At 39.7% G+C, this 16656-nt stretch overlaps 3 protein-coding genes across 4 annotated transcripts; 2 read left to right on the forward strand and 1 right to left on the reverse strand.

Annotated features, from left to right (window-relative positions):
* The first annotated feature begins 968 nt into the window (after nt 1-968).
* On the forward strand, nt 969-3764 carry prdx5 (peroxiredoxin 5). The gene is made up of 6 exons (XM_005800759.3): nt 969-1241; nt 2250-2384; nt 2476-2607; nt 2695-2733; nt 2813-2877; nt 3411-3764. Exons 1-6 carry the CDS (start codon nt 1146-1148, stop codon nt 3514-3516), a joined length of 573 nt encoding a protein of 190 aa, XP_005800816.1. The 5' UTR covers nt 969-1145; the 3' UTR covers nt 3517-3764.
* A 1552-nt stretch (nt 3765-5316) lies between these two features.
* banf1 (barrier to autointegration factor 1) lies at nt 5317-8442 on the forward strand. The gene is made up of 3 exons (XM_005800760.3): nt 5317-5406; nt 6205-6357; nt 7081-8442. The coding sequence occupies exons 2-3, from the start codon at nt 6232-6234 to the stop codon at nt 7225-7227; spliced, it is 273 nt and encodes a 90-aa protein (XP_005800817.1). The 5' UTR covers nt 5317-5406; nt 6205-6231; the 3' UTR covers nt 7228-8442.
* Nucleotides 8443-8491: 49 nt separating this feature from the next.
* gng3 (G protein subunit gamma 3) lies at nt 8492-14598 on the reverse strand. Of its 2 annotated transcripts, none has more exons than XM_023342222.1 (3): nt 14504-14598; nt 12074-12173; nt 8492-9729 (listed from the first exon to the last, which is right to left on the reverse strand). In XM_023342222.1, the coding sequence occupies exons 2-3, from the start codon at nt 12170-12172 to the stop codon at nt 9601-9603; spliced, it is 228 nt and encodes a 75-aa protein (XP_023197990.1). In that variant the 5' UTR covers nt 12173; nt 14504-14598; the 3' UTR covers nt 8492-9600. The 2 variants fall into 2 exon arrangements, with proteins under 2 accessions (XP_023197990.1, XP_005800818.1); XM_005800761.2 differs by lacking the exon at nt 14504-14598 and adding an exon at nt 12768-13054.
* Between the last annotated feature and the right edge of the window lie 2058 nt (nt 14599-16656).

The raw sequence follows: 16656 nt of genomic DNA on the forward strand, positions 1-16656 counted from the left end.
ATCTTTGCAAAACGGCAAAAGCTCAGCCAGATTGGATGGAGAGTGTTTTGACCTTCAAGTCTCGCCACAGACTCTCAATTGGATTTAGTGTTTGAACTTTGAGCCACTTACTGTTCCACTGTAGCTCAGGCTGAATGTTTGGAAAGTGAACCTCTGCTCCAGCCTCTAGCATTCTCTCTGTCATAACTCCCCTGTTTTTAGCTGCGTCCATCTTACCATCACCTCTGACCACTTTCCCTGCCGCTAAGTAGAGCCTCCACATAGCATGATGCTACCACCACTATGTTTCACAGTAATGATTCTCTGTTTAGGATGATGGGTGAATTTTGATCTGATCTGACCAGAGCACATTTCAACTTGATTTCTATGCCCACTGCTGTGATTGTAGGAAACTGCAGATCATAGAACTTAACACTGTTCCATATAGGCCAGTTTTGTGGTGTGCATGGCAAATGGCTGTCTTAAGATGCCCACACCTGAGCTGGGAATCTCTGCAGCTCCTCCAGGGTACAGCTGGATCTATACTGACATTAAATTGCATAGACTACGTAGCTCTATATCTTGATCACACTGCACTTTATTTAGGGGTATCAGCGTGAAAAGGAAAATAAATACATTTTTGCATGTATTATTTTCCTTCCGTTTCACATATACACTACCTTGTGTTGGTTTTCCCCAAGTTACAATACGACCCAAGTTAATGGTTGTATAATGACAAAATGAGAAAAGGTTCAAGAGGTTTAAAATATTTTCAATACAGACATAATTACCCCGCTTTAACAAAGGGACAGCTGTGGATACCATGGCCACGTTCCCTTTAGCAGAGGCTGTGGCTAAGGGATAATTAGCTCTACAAACAAACCTGTATTAGCATCACTATTAAACACTATTGAGGCTTATAGCTGCTACTAGCAGATGGCGCTGTGATACAGATTTAGCAGGTCTGAACCTGAAAGATAGGTTAAGTCCTCTCAGACAAACTCTGGGTGGGACACATCCACGGGCATTTGCTGTGAACGTAAATAACATAGAGTGGCCGTAAAACCAGTCTGACGTGCCTCTGAACACACCGGGCCAAATACACCAGTCGTGACGCAGTCCTCAAGGCTAGCCCCGGTTAGCTGCGCAGCTACAGCGGAGCCATTATGTTTTCCCTGACGGGCTCTCTCCTGAAAAACCCCCGAGTCTTCCGGTGCGTCAGACTGCTGCACTGTTCTCCAGTCACCAAGATGCCGATTAAGGTAACAAACTCTCAGATAGCGTTAGCTTTGATGAACGCCTTTGACCTTTAGCGAATGGGATAACAAGTATTGCCCTGCCAAAAAAATATGTATTTACGTTATTTTTGGGGTCTGGCTGTAGCTCGCGGGGCTGTCACGCTGTCGCCATGACAGCCGATTAGCGCATAATGTTCTGTTAGAGGTAATTCAGCAGCAAGTTATGCTCGACTTGGAGCTATCGACTGAAACCTAACATTTGGTAATAAAGTGCCGCTTTAGTTAACACTACTTCTTCGTGACTATTTTGGAAACCATTTTACTCATTAAAAGATATTCCTGGTACAGAACAGAAGGGATTTATTCACATATAAGAATTTTCGCTCGTCATTCCCCTTTGTCATTGCTGTGCTTGTATGGAGGTGAAATAATTATATGTGGATGAGTCAACCTGTGTTTTTCAACTTTAAGCGTGTACGTTGGGTGCACACTTTGAAAATGTCAAGAAAATTAATTAATAAATGTATAACTTATAAGTATGGTGATTTGTCTCCATCTAGTGGCCTTTAATCGGTATTCGCATATTTTGGAATAACCAAAATTTCTGTCAGTAAAGATATTTATCTTACCATTAAAACAAGGCATTAAAGACAAAAAGCTACTTATTATCCCATGTAAGATCCGTGCAGTTTATGTATATAGTCTAGGTCATACAGGTTTAATATAGTTTCTATTATATAGAGTCCAATTGGGTCCAAATTGAGTTCACTTCATTCTAATACTATGAAATAGTCAAATGCAGATCAGTTTTCCTTTGTGTTCAGATTCATCTGTGCTCCATAAATAGATTTATTTGAAAGTTGAGAAATGAAAAGATGTTTATTTTAACAAATCAAAATGAAAAATTAGTTTAAATTGCAAAATATATGCTACCAGCTGGTATGGGGAAAAAAAATAAAGTGAACATTTTTAAAAGACCGGCGTTGCTCTAGCTCAATTTTTAATCATCTTTCTTGTCCTGATCTCTGTCAGGTTGGTGAAGCTCTTCCTGCAGTGGAGGTCCAGGAGGGTGAACCAGGAAATAAAGTGTCTATGGATCAGCTGTTTAAGGGGAAAAAAGGAGTCCTCTTCGCCGTACCCGGAGCCTTTACCCCCGGCTGCTCTAAGGTGAGGCCCCCCGCTGTGGACTCCGCTTACCCTCTCCTCCACACACTGACCTTTTCATCAGCCGCCCTCATTCTTTCTCTGCTGCTTGCAGACTCACCTCCCAGGCTTCGTGCAGCAAGCCCAGGAGTTGAGGAGTAAAGGCATACAGGAGGTGGCGTGCATTTCTGTCAATGATGCATTCGTCATGGCTGCATGGGGAAAGGAGCATGGAACAGATGGAAAGGTATATATCGGATAGAAATATGCAAAATGCGAGCTTCTAGTGTGGAGAAGTGTTAATTTATTTGTTTTCTTTTTTTCTTCTGTGTAGGTTAGAATGCTGGCTGATCCCACTGGTGCATTTGCAAAGGTAAAAATAAATGTCCCCTATATGCCAGCTTAGTTCAAAGTCTTTGTACTCATCAGTTCTTCCTGTTTGTGTTCATTAGGCGGTCGACCTGCTGCTTGACAGCGATACGATTGTGCAGGTTCTGGGCAACAAACGCTCCAAGAGGTAAGCATTGTTATAGCTATGACTCTGATTTTAATTTCACAATTAAATAGCAGTTTAATTTAGTTCTGAATGTTTATGAACTTAAGGTATCTTTATCTTGTCTTAATAAGGTTGCATGCCCTTTACTGTTGTTACAGTTTTTTCCCCTTATATTTTCTAATAAATCCAATGTAATCCAATGAAGTTGTTAAATTGGACCTAAAACGACAAAACAAATCAGTAAAACCGCTGTGTTAGGAATTTAATGAAAGTCAACAAAGTGTGGTTTAAAACAAAACTGATGTATCTTAGACTATCACTGTTAGATACTCTTTACTTGACGACTACAAGATGTATAAAGTCATAAATATAGCTAATCGCAAAACATTTAAAATATTTGTTTTTGTGAATGTACCGAAATAAATCTGGAAATTTGATTGACTTCAATGTCTAAAGTTTTTAAAACTGTAATTGTGGTTGTTTTCAGAGATGGCTATTTACTTGCTGTACCGATTACGATCTAAATCCTTCGTATTCTGAATAATCTGCTTCAGATACGCAATGTTGGTGGAAGACGGAGTGGTGAAGAAGATCAACGTGGAGCCGGACGGCACTGGGCTGACCTGCAGCCTCTCCTCCAACGTTCTGGCTGAGCTGTAGGCTGCTGCTGTAGCTTATTAAGGCTAGCTCCTCTCCCTCAGCTACTGTGAAAGTTGTACTAACGGAGCTCGCCTCCTGCCGACTCGACCTTGCCTCTCTTCCCAAAGACGGATGCAAACGCCGGACACAGATGTCAGGAGGAAGGTGATTAATGCGCACAATATTGAGACGAAGAGCAATTCCTTGCACAGCCCTTTAGTCTTTGTATACTCTTACTTAAAAGGTAATAAACTTCATTCTTTTCCTCATTGTGTGTGTTTTTTTTTTATTAATTTCCATTAAGAAAAATAATTTCTCTTCTTAATTTTATATTTAAAACTCTACACCTGCTTCAAACATTTCACTTTCAGTTCCAGAGAGCTTTCAGGCATTTCTTCACTCCATAGGCAAAACAAATTTATGCAGATTGGTTTGAAAACTCTACACCGGTGTGGGATAGTCTATGATAAAAACTGAGCCTCCAGAAATGGTCGCTTTAGCATCCTGCAGGGTTAGTGTTAAGGGAAAGAAAGCATTCATCTTTTATCTTAGACTCTGCTTAGCGTTCCAATTAACTATGTGACTCTGTTTTTTAATCTCTATAAAATGGGATTGTCTGGTGAGCAATTCTGCTGTTAATGCACATGCAAAACCTACAAAAGGTGGAACGGCTTTAGTTATTTTTGACACGGGTTCTACAGCTAACATTTTCTCGTGGCCATCTTCTACTTATTTTCAAGAAGCTTTTCTTTTGAAATTGAAAACACTGGGTACCTTTCGACTTGTTCACATCGGGGATCTGCAACGTTTACAAACCAGAGAGGCATTTTTACCCCGAGTCCAACTGAATAAAGCTAACTTAGACCAGCAACTATTACCTGACCTTTTGGGAAAAGGCGCCTTATAATTGTTAAATGCCTACTGCAAGAAATGTCTTGTAGAACCATCATTTTATTTCTGGGTTTTGGTTTTAAAATAAAGAAAAAGATTAAACCTTTGAAAAAGGAGCATTGGTCCATTTTCTTCTATGTGGAATATAATTTGAGCAGATTTATGTAACAACAACAAAAAAAGCACAGTTTCTAATGTAATGACAAGAAAAATAGATCTGCAAAGATATTACTGGTACTTTTGGTATCAATTTAAATGCAGTTATTCCATGAAAAAGCTAAAACCTGCATTTGATATTATATAGTTTGGTATCATTTTTTTTTTTTTTTGGCCTGAGTTAATAAAAGCCATTGTGGAAGGTCCAAAAGCCAGTTGTGGTTCTAGAGCGTAATTAATGTCGAAGCAAATAATTTTTACATGATTTAAATGTACTGACTAATTTATAAATTAAGGGACTGGATTCTTTAAAAGATATTCTTAGACCCCAAAGAGCCCCATTTGTTACCAACATGGCAACAAAAAAAAGGATATTCTGCAAAGAAATATCTAAATAAGAAATGAGTAATGGTAATGTAGACAGATGTATGGAACATAAACATTACACGATGTAGAGATACATCGCTTTATAAGGTTCTGTCTTTCCTGTCTCTCCAAGAATGCTGCAGTAAAGGGGAAAACAAAAATAATCCTAAAGCACTTACATCAGGCCATTAATCAACTAACTCTTATTTTTCACATTCATTTGATTTGGCTGTAATTAAAAAAAGAACTATTCATAATGTATCTGTAAGCTCAAAATCAACGATACATCCCTGTGTTAATGATGACCCTCTGTCGAAGTCACGTCAAAAGCTTTTACGTTTTAATGTCTTGCGCCTGCCAGGTCATGCGCAGGGCAAACAGTTCCCCTCAAAGTAATGACGTGTGGCGCGGGCGCAATGCATTGTGGGTGCCGGTGGAAACAGAAACCAAATAGCTGCTCTGTTACGGTTTCACTTGTTTTGAACTGCACGCTGAAAGGTACGTTTTTCACGCCGTCCCATCCTGTTAGCTGTAAATGTACTGTGAGAATTACAGAGCCGTGGATTATAGGACGCGACAAAGAGAAGGAAGACAAGCTGAGAAACGTTGTTGTTGTTTTAGTCTTAAGGCGCCTTCAATTTGAGCTACATCATGTCTCAGTAGCGCTAATTTCAAACCTGGAGCTTCCTCGGATATGTATTTTTTTTTTTAATGGATTGCGCAATGTTTGGTGGTGGCTCGCATCCTCTGGGCATGCAGGGTTTCTGGGTCAGAGGGTTTTTTTTTTAACGGAATGTGAAGCTAGCAGCGAACCCACGGTCACTGGGACACAAATGTTGGTGTTGCGCGCCCATTTCACGTCTGTCTCTGGAGCGCGAACTTTCTAACAAATACACGACAGATTTTTCCACTGTGATAAGACTACATTCCTTATTACGGGTCAGGAACGAACGTTACTTTCATTGCGTGAAGCTTGCAGTAAACGTTACTCTTAATTTGCTGTACAACGCTGAAAGCGTTTGCGTAAACCTGATTAGAAAGGACAATCGGAACAATCTTGATATCGATTAAGCTCCGATTACAGTTTACTCGACACGTGTTGGGAAGTATTTATTTTAGATGGAGTTGAATACATTTGTGTTATATAGCTGAAATAATTTGGTGCAAAGAAATACCTTGTCGTACCAGTAAAATATTGTTGTTAAAAAGGTAGATATGTTTTTTTTTAAATTATTTTAATAAAAATGATGACCATTTGCTATTGCCCGAATTATTTTGTGATCCTTCATGTTGCAGCTCAACCCTTGAATCTTTGACACAGCCATGTCTTCAACATCCCAAAAACATAAGGAGTTCGTGGCTGAGCCCATGGGAGAGAAACCTGTGATGGCTCTAGCCGGCATCGGAGAAGTCCTTGGGGGGAAGCTGGAGGAAAAGGGTTTTGATAAGGTGCGTCTTTTATTTCTTTGTACATTTTGAAAAAGGAAAAAAATGTATATATATATTTCATATCACAGTTTATGGAGTGAACATAATTTATGCTGGGTGAATTGATAAAGGGTCAGAGGTCAGCGACCTGCTTTTGTTTGAGGTCTGACTTGCCTGTCTGGATTTCGACTGATTAAATAATTTATTGTTAGCGCTATATTATAAAATTATAAAATTTCTTCGATTGAAAAGAAAGGAATACTTTTTTTTTTACAAAGCATATGAGCCCTAAGCTTTATTTGGTTTTTGACAAAAAACATAATAAAACAAACCACTGGGTTAACATAACAGGAAGCTGCGCTCCAACACAGAACAGACGACTAAGCTCCAGATTTGTTTGTTTTTTTTTTGCATGCCTTTGCAGACCTTCATTACAGTTTCAGTTGTATTATTTTTGATATATTTTATTGAATTTCCTGGGTAGTGACAAACCAGTTTAATATTGAAAGAGTCTTGTCTTTCATTTTCTGTTTGATACGGTGTTGGTAAAACGCCAGCTAGCGTTGCCTTTCCGCTGCCACATTGAACAATCTGCTAACACTTGTTAGCAGACTGGCGAGGATTTATGGTAGCCAGAGCAGCTTTTGGAAGTTCAGCAGCTTAACAACATGTTTCTCTCTATGATAAAAAAAAATGATTGCAGTTTTGTTAACCAATAATTTCCTCTTCTCCTTCTTCTTCTAGGCCTACGTTGTCCTTGGGCAGTTCCTCGTTCTGAAGAAAGATGAGGAGCTTTTCCGGGACTGGCTCAAAGACACATGTGGAGCAAACGCCAAGCAGCAGCGCGACTGCTATGGCTGTCTTAAGGAATGGTGCGACGCCTTCCTATAAGCCCCGTTACCAATCATGTTGTTTTTCTAACTTGTGAGGTCTGAAATGTACATTACCTCTTCAGCAGTCAGTTCAGTCACAAGTATTCAGTAGTTTTCACAAAATAAGTAAAGTGACATGCGCTCTTTAAAATGCCATTCATTCAGATTAGAGCTCATTATTTCATGACTTTTCTCATTAAGCTTGTAAGCCATACAATAATGGCAGCTTGCGATGTCTACTCACTGGTAATTTTCTTATTATGCAAAACTAATGGATAAATTTCAGCTGTAAAGAGCAGAACACCGACTTTTTCTCCTTTTGCTTGTGGGCTACTAATAAGTCAGGTTGCATCTGTGCTAGTTTTGCCCTAGCTAGGACCTTTTAAATGTTATCACAACTGTGTTTTATAATTATCTGAATAAAAGATCTGTTTATGAATGTCGACCTTTAGCCTGATCACTTGGCTCTGATATTCCCAAATGTAAATTCAACCGATAATCTGCTGTTTTACGCTTTATATTCTCACATCTAATAGCCAAAAAAAAAAGCTTTGCTTTTACTAGTTCAGTAAAGGTTTAGGGTTCATTTTAGATGTCATTTTGCCTCTACTGTTCAGGAAACTATCTCTATTCACCTCCAATTCTCAGCATACTCGTTCCATTTTCTTACCAACGTTGTGCTGTAATCCACTGCAGACTGCGTCGAGTTTAAGGGGTTTTTGCAGAGGATGTAGCATTTTGCTGAGAATAAAACGGATCCTTCTTATTGTAGTAATGTAGAAAATACGTGTAGAAGCTGCTGTTCCTGGATATGAAGGAACAACATCACCATTAGACTACACTGGATCTGACTTAAGGTCTCTCTCTGGAGCTGAAGATGGGAATGTACATGGTTAAAGACGCCGATGCAACAAACCTAGATGCTGTTGAGATGTAAGCTACATTACCAGACTTCTAAATAAAGTGTGTTGCTGTGCTTTTTAGTGTTTATTCACATCCGCTTTCACGTTTCATCTGTATATGGAATCATCAAATGCCTTAAAGCGTGCTGTTGTATTTAAATCTGATAACACCCTTGTTCTATCTAATCTGTATCATGAGCAGCTTTGACCGTAGTCACTGCAGTTCCTCTGTTAAAGAAACACTGGCCCACGTGTTTTCATCCGAACTGTGAAAACGTCCGCTTTTCTATTGTGTTTATTATAAAACAATAAACTGCACGTGTCACATTCAAGCATATCTGTCGTTTTATGTTCACTTAAAAAAGAAAAATCACAAGAGAGTTCATCTTTGATGACAGGAAGTTTTATTATTTCAGTGCTTCATTTTCCAGGATAAGATTTTCTGCCACATTTTTTTTTTTCCTTTCCAGATTCGATGTTTGCAAGGTACCGACAATGCAAGGGGATGGTCACAAAATTGCAGAAATAATTTTGAATGTTTATTTTTTTATGCAGGGATTTAAAACACAAGTAGCCTGTTAAATGAACATTTAAAACACTTTGGAAGAGGCGGGCTCTCTGCACAGGAACTTCTCTCATCTAGATGGCCACACACACCTGTCTGCAAAAGTACGTCGCAACTGCTGTAGCTATTTTGTGCTCTACAGAAATAGAAAATTATTCATACACGACAGTTAATGTAATAGCTGATTTTCGCTTCTTCGAGTTCACATCAAATGTCCTTAAATAATCACTGGAATAAGCGGCAATAGGGTTGGTGTGCTATCGAACTATAAAATCTCCAATTTACAGTGCTCAAATGCTTGGACTTGTTGCTTAGCTTTCACAGTAGCACCTAGCCTTACACACACAAACACACATGCGCTTCAACATCCACTCCACGGCGATACTATAAATGAGCGTACCGTTAAATCTTGACAAAACTGATAAACAAATTATAAGTTGACGTTCATAAAACAGCTGTTGTCTTTAACTGGTACAAGTAACTGCCAAAATACCAAAACATATAGCTTGACCTTCTGGTAGAAAAAGCTCAACATCATCAGCATACATGAGAATCCACTAAAGAAAAACGGATTTTTAGGGGGGAAATGTCAAACCTCACCTATAATTTCTGAACATATTGCACCACGGAAAGCTATAAACTGAATTATGACGTGTTATCTCCTTGTTAAAAGTGTAACAACAATTCAAAAATAATATTGGATGAAGATTTTGTCCATTTTAGCAGTTACTTGTAGCTTCTTCGAGCATGAGACATACGTGTTTGAAATCAGATGACGGCTTTTTCGCTTCGAATTTATAGCATCTTCACTAAACAAATGTTCACATTTTTGACTCAAATCCTTTTTCTTTTTTCTCCCTTTGCAGAAATTTGCCAGATATACTTGCCAGTTGTACTTTGAATCAATAACAATCCCTGATTTGTCTCAAAGCAGAGCACAGAAGAATTTCTTCTCCCTGAAAGGGTTTTCTGAGGTGGGCACCGGGGTGATCAGGGGGTCGTCGCAGGCGTGCGCGTCGCAGTACGCCATCAGGTCGGCCGCTGCCTTCGATACCTGCAGGCGGAGACGATCGGAACATCGTTAGAACTGGAAAAGTCACTTGTTGGCTGAAAGACGAGCAGGAATGGGTGTGGCATCGTCAGTTGGAATGTTGGTCTACATTCCAACTGTAGACCAACTTTCGGTCTACAGTTGGAACGTGCTTGTGGGCAGGCAAGATTTAAAGAAGGTGCTCGCGTTTCAATCAGCTGCATGTGGCAGTGAAGACGTGGAAACCAGGTCATCTAGCTAAAAAGAAGAGATTCCCAACCCTTTAGGTGGCCCACTAAAATGCCACAATCAAAACAGATTAAAATTCTACGACTTGAGGTTGTTTTTCTAGTTGTTTAAGAAAAGCAACAATCCATAATCAGCCTGAAGTCAGTCAGTTATTCCCGTGGCAGCAAGGACTGCTTGCTCAGTCACATGTGACACGTTCATTTGGTGTTGGAACAGTTTCCTGAAGCAAAGACTAAAGATGAGTTTAGGACAAACAAATTACAGCCAGCTAAAAGACAATTATTTAAGGCTAGCTAGCAGGACAAATAAAAAAAAAAAGACATCACACTTCCACTTATCCACATGACCTTTACCCTTTAACCATTTTAGTTCCTCCGTTTTGTTTGAGGTTTGAACATTTCTGCAGAGCTCTGCTAAGGTCTCTTGTCTCGGAGCTTCAGCAGGGACTGTTCTCCGTCTAACTCCCTCGATTTCTTTCCCTGAGCTCTTCTCTTTCTTTTTGAACCATCTTGCGGTCGCCTACTGTTTGAGGAAAATGTACTCATCTGTCCGTCTCCATCCGAGGTTCACCACGCGTCATTTCACACATTGTGTGTATGGCCCTAATAATAACTCGGAATAATGAAAAGCATCAATTCCGGAGCCTCGTTCTGCCGGCATCCTTGGCTTTTCATGCTGGATTTTTTATTTTTTTTTGCTCGCATTACGTGGCACAAATTTTGCTCATGAAAAGGCAGCGCTTACTTTAACCTGAGCTGCACTCATACACAGTCATTCAACTATGAATATAGGGAAATGACTGCAAGGGAAAAAAACACAGAATTTTCTTGTTAAAACCTCCATTTTTGCTGTGGGTCTTTTATGAACAGGATTTTCACGTCGATGTTAAAATGTGGCTCTTCCTTCTAAGTTGAAACTCTGTATAAGAATAAGCTCTGGTTTTATAAAACATAACAAAGGTTGGTGAAATCATTGCATTTATTTTGGATTTATCTGTGGATCTTATAGTTCTGTACTTGCGGTTTATTCTTTTAAAATGTCCTTTTGAACTAAAACCATTGAAAAACATTCCAGTGGGCTGCTGTGTCTGTCTTCCTCAAATTAGCTCATAACGTTTTACACTGACATAGTGAGTCGAAAAAGAAAAAAATTCCCTTTTCAGATTTCTTCAATTTTTTCCCTCACATTTTAATGTTTCAGATTATTAAAACATATTGTGATTTTTATCTAATAACAAAAAGCTTTCCAAATAAGTCTGACCGGATGCGGAAAATATAATTGCCCCCTAAACCGATGGACTCTTTGGTCAACCTTAGATCTGCCAATACGGCTTTGTTGTTGCTGGTAGCGAGTCTTGAGGATTTGACTTTGACAAGGCCACTTTTCTGTTTCTTCAATGCTGTGCATAAAAACAAAAACCCACTTTCGTAATTCCTCTGAATGTTTTCCCAAAAAGTCTTGGCGATCATCAAGATGTTTTGTGGTAAATGTCTTTTACTGTATGTTCAGTAGCGGTTTTGACCTTGAAACTCGCCCAGTATCCTGTTTTTTTAAAAAAAATTTCATGAATCATGAAGCTGTCAATGCCTCAGATGTTCTTCAGGGTTCCTTTGTGAGCCTCCACATGTGCCGCCTACAGAGTTCTGGTGTAATCATGGGTTGACCGGCCACTCCTTTCCAACATTCACCGCTGTTCTATCATTTATCCACTTGCTCATAATGGCTCTCACTGTGTTTGACTGGAATCACAACGCCTCAGAAATGGATTTGTAATGATGTCAGTAAGTTAGTTTCTCATCTGCTCATGGATTTCTATAGATCTGGGCCTACTTCATGTTGTCAGGCAGACTCTAGGGGTTTTCTTAACTGTACAGGTGTAGCTAGCGAGTCGGATTACTTAAGAAAAAAATCACATTCGTTACTGAGCAAGTTCAATTTTAACATAGGACCAGAGTGACTGTTTGTAGTTTCTATTCACTCGCTCTATAACCATCTGATATTAATTGACAAAATAAAGCAAACATAGAAGAAATCTGTAAAAGGCAGCAAATATAAATGTATATACATATATATAAATATCTTACAACACTGCATATGTATGGATAGCAAGTGATTTTACCTTTATCCTACAGAAACTAGCCTCAATCTTCAGCTGCTCCACCAGCTTCCTGGCTTGGCCGACACTCATGGTGCTGTTCACTGGGGTGTCTCCTTTCATCCTGGCCACAGAAACAGCAACATTTGTGGTTTGGCTCCATACATTAGTCTTGTTAGTGCCCTGCTGCTTGCTTTCGAGCCAAATACACAGTGATGCACGATTATGTAGCTGGCGATATCTTACCGAAGAGACAATAGAGCTAAATGGCTCTGGTTGCAAAGCGAGCTTCAACCCTGACCGTCACTTATCAAGAAGAATGAATATCTGTCAGTATTGTGTCACAAACTGATCACAGCTGATTTGTTATGTTATTTTACACAGTGACAAAAGGCAGCGTCTTTCTTTGATAAGGCAAAAGGAGCATAAAGTGGGCCAAGTGGGCAAGTCTATACGACACGGCCCACTATTTCCCCCCCCCCCCAGTCTGTGCAGGAAAAGCCGTAGAGATGAAATGCTAGGAGCAGATGACTGAAGCCATGAAGACAACTACGAGACGAGGACTTTGTACGAAATAGAAAACAGAGATCAAGTCAGATGGGTTATGAACAGAGAACAGAAAAAAAAAATAGCCGAGCAGAGGAAAGAGCGAATCTGCTTCCTTTCCTCATTGTCTTCTCCCCTCTCCTTCCAACCATCCCCCCTTTTTTCTCCTTACCCGTATGATATTCCTCTTCAGGTGCAATCTTCCCCCCTCTTCTCTCTCTCTCTCTCTCTATCTTTATGTTCGCCTGTCTTTTTCCGCCTCTCCGTGTTCTTCCTCTGTGAGCTCCTGTTTTTTGGTGGTATCAGTGTAGCCGAACCCCACCCCTCACAGACTACCAGCCTTGGATGGCACCCTTCTCTGTACAGTCCAGTGCACTGCAATTCTGCCACAGTGAGCACTAGATTTGTGGTGGATGGATGGATGGGATCACCCCCCTCTCCTCTCCACCCCTCAGCCGTGAATGGTAGCTACCAGACGGAGGAGTGGGTGAGGGGGGGTGGGGGTATGCCACCAGTGGTGGTTCTCCTATGTGGGTGGACTGCACCATATCTGTGTACTGGATTCTCTCAGATTAAAATATTCAAATAAATATCAGAGGTGACTATATTTTTTATTTGTGTGTTTTTTGTTTGTTTTTTACCAAATAAATTATTGTATGAAATGAGCCCCCCCCCACTCCTCTCCACAGACCTGATTGGTGTTGTGTTTCTGAGAGATTTCTGATGCCCACCCTCTCCTCCGTTGCCATGGGGACTGCCGCTGTCTGCTTTTGTGGCTTGCAATCATGTTAAAGATTCGTAGGTTTTCACCGTTCTTTAAATTAGCCGCATCTGGGAATAAAATAATATTTTTTTCCCCCTTCCTTTTGGCATATGAGGGTGATGGACGAAGAATGAACAGAACGGCAGAGCGGGTGTATGTTTTCAGGATGCTCTCAGACCAAACACCCTGTAGAGCAAAGATGTCCGCAGGCACACGTCGATACGTGTCGCTTCTTTGTCGATGTTAAATAAATGTATTTGAACGCGTCTGGACTAGATTGCTCAATAAAGAATTCGCTTTAAATTTTTACACAACAGCAAAGCCGACAGGGAAAGCCTGGGAGACGAAAATACGACATTATTTTCTGTCCGAAAACTGTTCGACGCCATCTTTGTTTCCTCTCCTTTAATGGCGCAGAACTCCCGACCTGCACTCCGGTTTTCCGGCGGAGGGATATCTCCTCCTTTTTATCGTCTCTGTCTTCAGTTTGCTTTTGATGCCTGCCGTAAATTGTCAATGGTGTAAGGGGGGAAAAGTATAGCCAACGTTTCAAAACATGCTGTCGCTTAGACTTTTAGCCATTTTGTTACGTTACATTCACAAAGTGTAGCACCTTCCGAACAAAGATAGATCAACAAGGAACAGCTCAGAAATAGGTGGGAGGAAGTCGATACAGGGTTTTCAAACTGTTTACAAATAAATATCAGAAATATTTTGTATTCAACCTGCTTTACTTTGACAGCATAAAATAAATCTGGTGTAACAAGTCATTATAAAAGAAAATATGATTATACAGCAGTTCTTATGAGATTGTTTTTGGAAAACAACCAGCAATTATATAAAAAAAAAATCTTTCAGCACCTCCTAAAACGTCAAATTATGCCACAACTGAAAAACTACCGAGGTGTTCGGTTGTAAAGCGCAATGTAAACATCAGTTTGGTTTATGCTGAAGCTTTCAACTAATAAAACACAAATACACATTTTATTTCCCACTTTAAAAGTCCTAAACAGTCAGGCCCGATCAAAATCTTTAGCAACATTGAAAGCTCTCTGGCCAACCAGCCAGTTTCTCCTTGATGTTCCAAGATCAAACCTAAATCATAAAGATGATTGAGAGTTGGCTGTTAAAATATATCCACATACCTCGGAAATATTCCTGTTTGTTCTTAGGTTCCGGCATCAGATTTAGCTTAGAGGTTACACACGGATGATTTTATTTGAAGAATTTGAGCATTTATCTCATTACTCTCCTTGCTGCTGATTAACTTAAGCAGAACAGAGCAGAGGGTGTCAGTGGATGTGAATGGCTGCAGTTGTAGGACTCCATCTGCTGGCAGGCTTGAATGACTCCTGTGCATAAGCCCCAGAAACAAGCTCTATAGATCGATCCATCAGATGAGGTGACGCATGTGCTCCCCGGTTTTGGTACCATCAAATGACCACAGTTCTAATTATTACTTTTTTTTATTATTATTATTCTATCGTTATTGGGAGTAGCAGATGAAGGGGAAGCAGAAATGAAAACCCTGAAGTGAATTAAGGTGATTTCCAGTTCTTTCTGAAGTGGACATTTCCTTTTCTAGGCTTCGTTATGTTATGATGGAATACAGTCATTTCTTCAGGCATGTATACGTTACCAGCATACCACACTCGGCTGTACTTCTTACTCTGTGCATTTATCCGAGCTACCTAATGTGCCACGTGAGAATTAAACACTTAATTAACATATCCTAATTAAGATGCACTTAATTACTGTAGCAGCACATAGGGACCTTTGAGTCCAGAGACGACTGAGAAATCTGGATTTACTGAACACTGATTTCATGCACTTTACTCAGAAAATCAACTACAGCCTGTGGAACAAGTGGAATGAGAGTCAGGAAAATCTGATAATCATGCAGAACTCGTGCAAATATGTCAGAGATACACTTAATAGGTGAGCTGCTGTTACAGCCCTCTGAAGCACAGCGCAATCTATAATAAAACCTGCAGAATGTGCTTCTTGTAAGTCTGAAGTTTGATTTTGTAATTTACCGAACTGCTGTCTGTCTTTGTCTTGTCATTCTCGATGTGACAAAAAGTTTTCATTTGAACCCATTTGGGGAATCGATTCTGTGACTGGACTCAGACGCCTCAAAGCTGAACGTGTTTGAAGATTAACAGTAATTGTAATTGTGAAGATTGGTGAATTATCAGTGTCAGAGTAAATTACATTATGGGATTGGATATACTAAGCTGTATGATGTGTCATTATTCCACATTGGGTCAAAAGCATCAAAGCCTAAAACCAATAAGACAGTAACGTGTATTTTAAGTAACACTAGCTCTCACAGGCAGCAGAGTTGCTACATTAGAGCTTGTTTGAGGAAGTTACATCAGGCGGATGCTGAGTTTGTTTCAACCTCTCTGCCGCTCTCATCGATCTGCCCTGCGGCTGCGGCAGCACGCTGCTGTCATTCACAAACCGTTCTGACGTAACGACGATGAGCGAAGCAGACGATCATTCGAATCATCGGCCGCAATCGTCCATTTGCATCGACGGAAACATAAAGACTCGATACTTTCCAAATAGACACTACTGGCTTCATTCATAGAGCGCTGATGATCTGCTGATAGTGCCAGCCTATCGGGTTCATTGCATGTTTTCGCTCAGAGGAGCTTTCAGTGCAGTAACACACTTCATGCCAGTAGATCAGAACCTCAAACATCTTTATTTTATGTTGTGTGTCCAAGCCGTATTGCAGATTTTATGTGATTGACCGATCAGGGTCAATCACATTTGGCGTCCTTTAATCTGATAGCGCTAAAAAAAAATAAATAAATAAAAAAAATCTGTCAGAAGTAAACACAACCTTCGTAGTTTAAGTCGTATTTGACAGAAATGTGTTTAAAGTCCTTGGATCACTGTTTGTCAGCTACTGAACTTCTAACATGTGAAGCTCCTCTATATGGAGCTAAATTGGGGCCATAAAGTTTGCTAAAAAAAAAAAAAGTTTCTTTTTGGAATAGGAAAAAAAACAACCTTGAATCTGTAAAGTAGTTTTGAATTTTTTTGTTCAGAACTAATATTTATTGTATTTCAGTTCGAAATACAATAAATATTTCGTTTTAGTTTCTAAACATTTTTTTTTTTTTAGCCCACTTATGGCCCCAAATTGTCCCCAATTTTGATGGGCAACTTTGTTCTTAGTTTGTAATTATTCTCATTGATTTTGTTGCTGTTTTTGCTGTACAGCATTCTAATGCAGCTCTTGTTTTTAAAAGTGCTTTATAAATAAATTGACACTGACATTAAT

Source organism: Xiphophorus maculatus, chromosome 11, assembly GCF_002775205.1.
Source record: "Xiphophorus maculatus strain JP 163 A chromosome 11, X_maculatus-5.0-male, whole genome shotgun sequence".
NCBI classification, from domain to species: Eukaryota; Metazoa; Chordata; class Actinopteri; order Cyprinodontiformes; family Poeciliidae; genus Xiphophorus; species Xiphophorus maculatus.

Coding starts and splice junctions, on each gene's coding strand:
- prdx5 (XM_005800759.3), top strand. CDS start 1,146: ATGTTTTCCCTGACGGGCTCTCTCCTGAAAAACCCCCGAGTCTTCCGG. Junction 1,242..2,249: donor TCACCAAGATGCCGATTAAG/GTAACAAACTCT, acceptor GATCTCTGTCAG/GTTGGTGAAGCTCTTCCTGC. Junction 2,734..2,812: donor CCACTGGTGCATTTGCAAAG/GTAAAAATAAAT, acceptor TGTGTTCATTAG/GCGGTCGACCTGCTGCTTGA.
- banf1 (XM_005800760.3), top strand. CDS start 6,232: ATGTCTTCAACATCCCAAAAACATAAGGAGTTCGTGGCTGAGCCCATG. Junction 6,358..7,080: donor AGGAAAAGGGTTTTGATAAG/GTGCGTCTTTTA, acceptor TTCTTCTTCTAG/GCCTACGTTGTCCTTGGGCA.
- gng3 (XM_023342222.1), bottom strand. CDS start 12,172: ATGAAAGGAGACACCCCAGTGAACAGCACCATGAGTGTCGGCCAAGCC. Junction 9,730..12,073: donor CTAGTTTCTGTAGGATAAAG/GTAAAATCACTT, acceptor CTCCGCCTGCAG/GTATCGAAGGCAGCGGCCGA.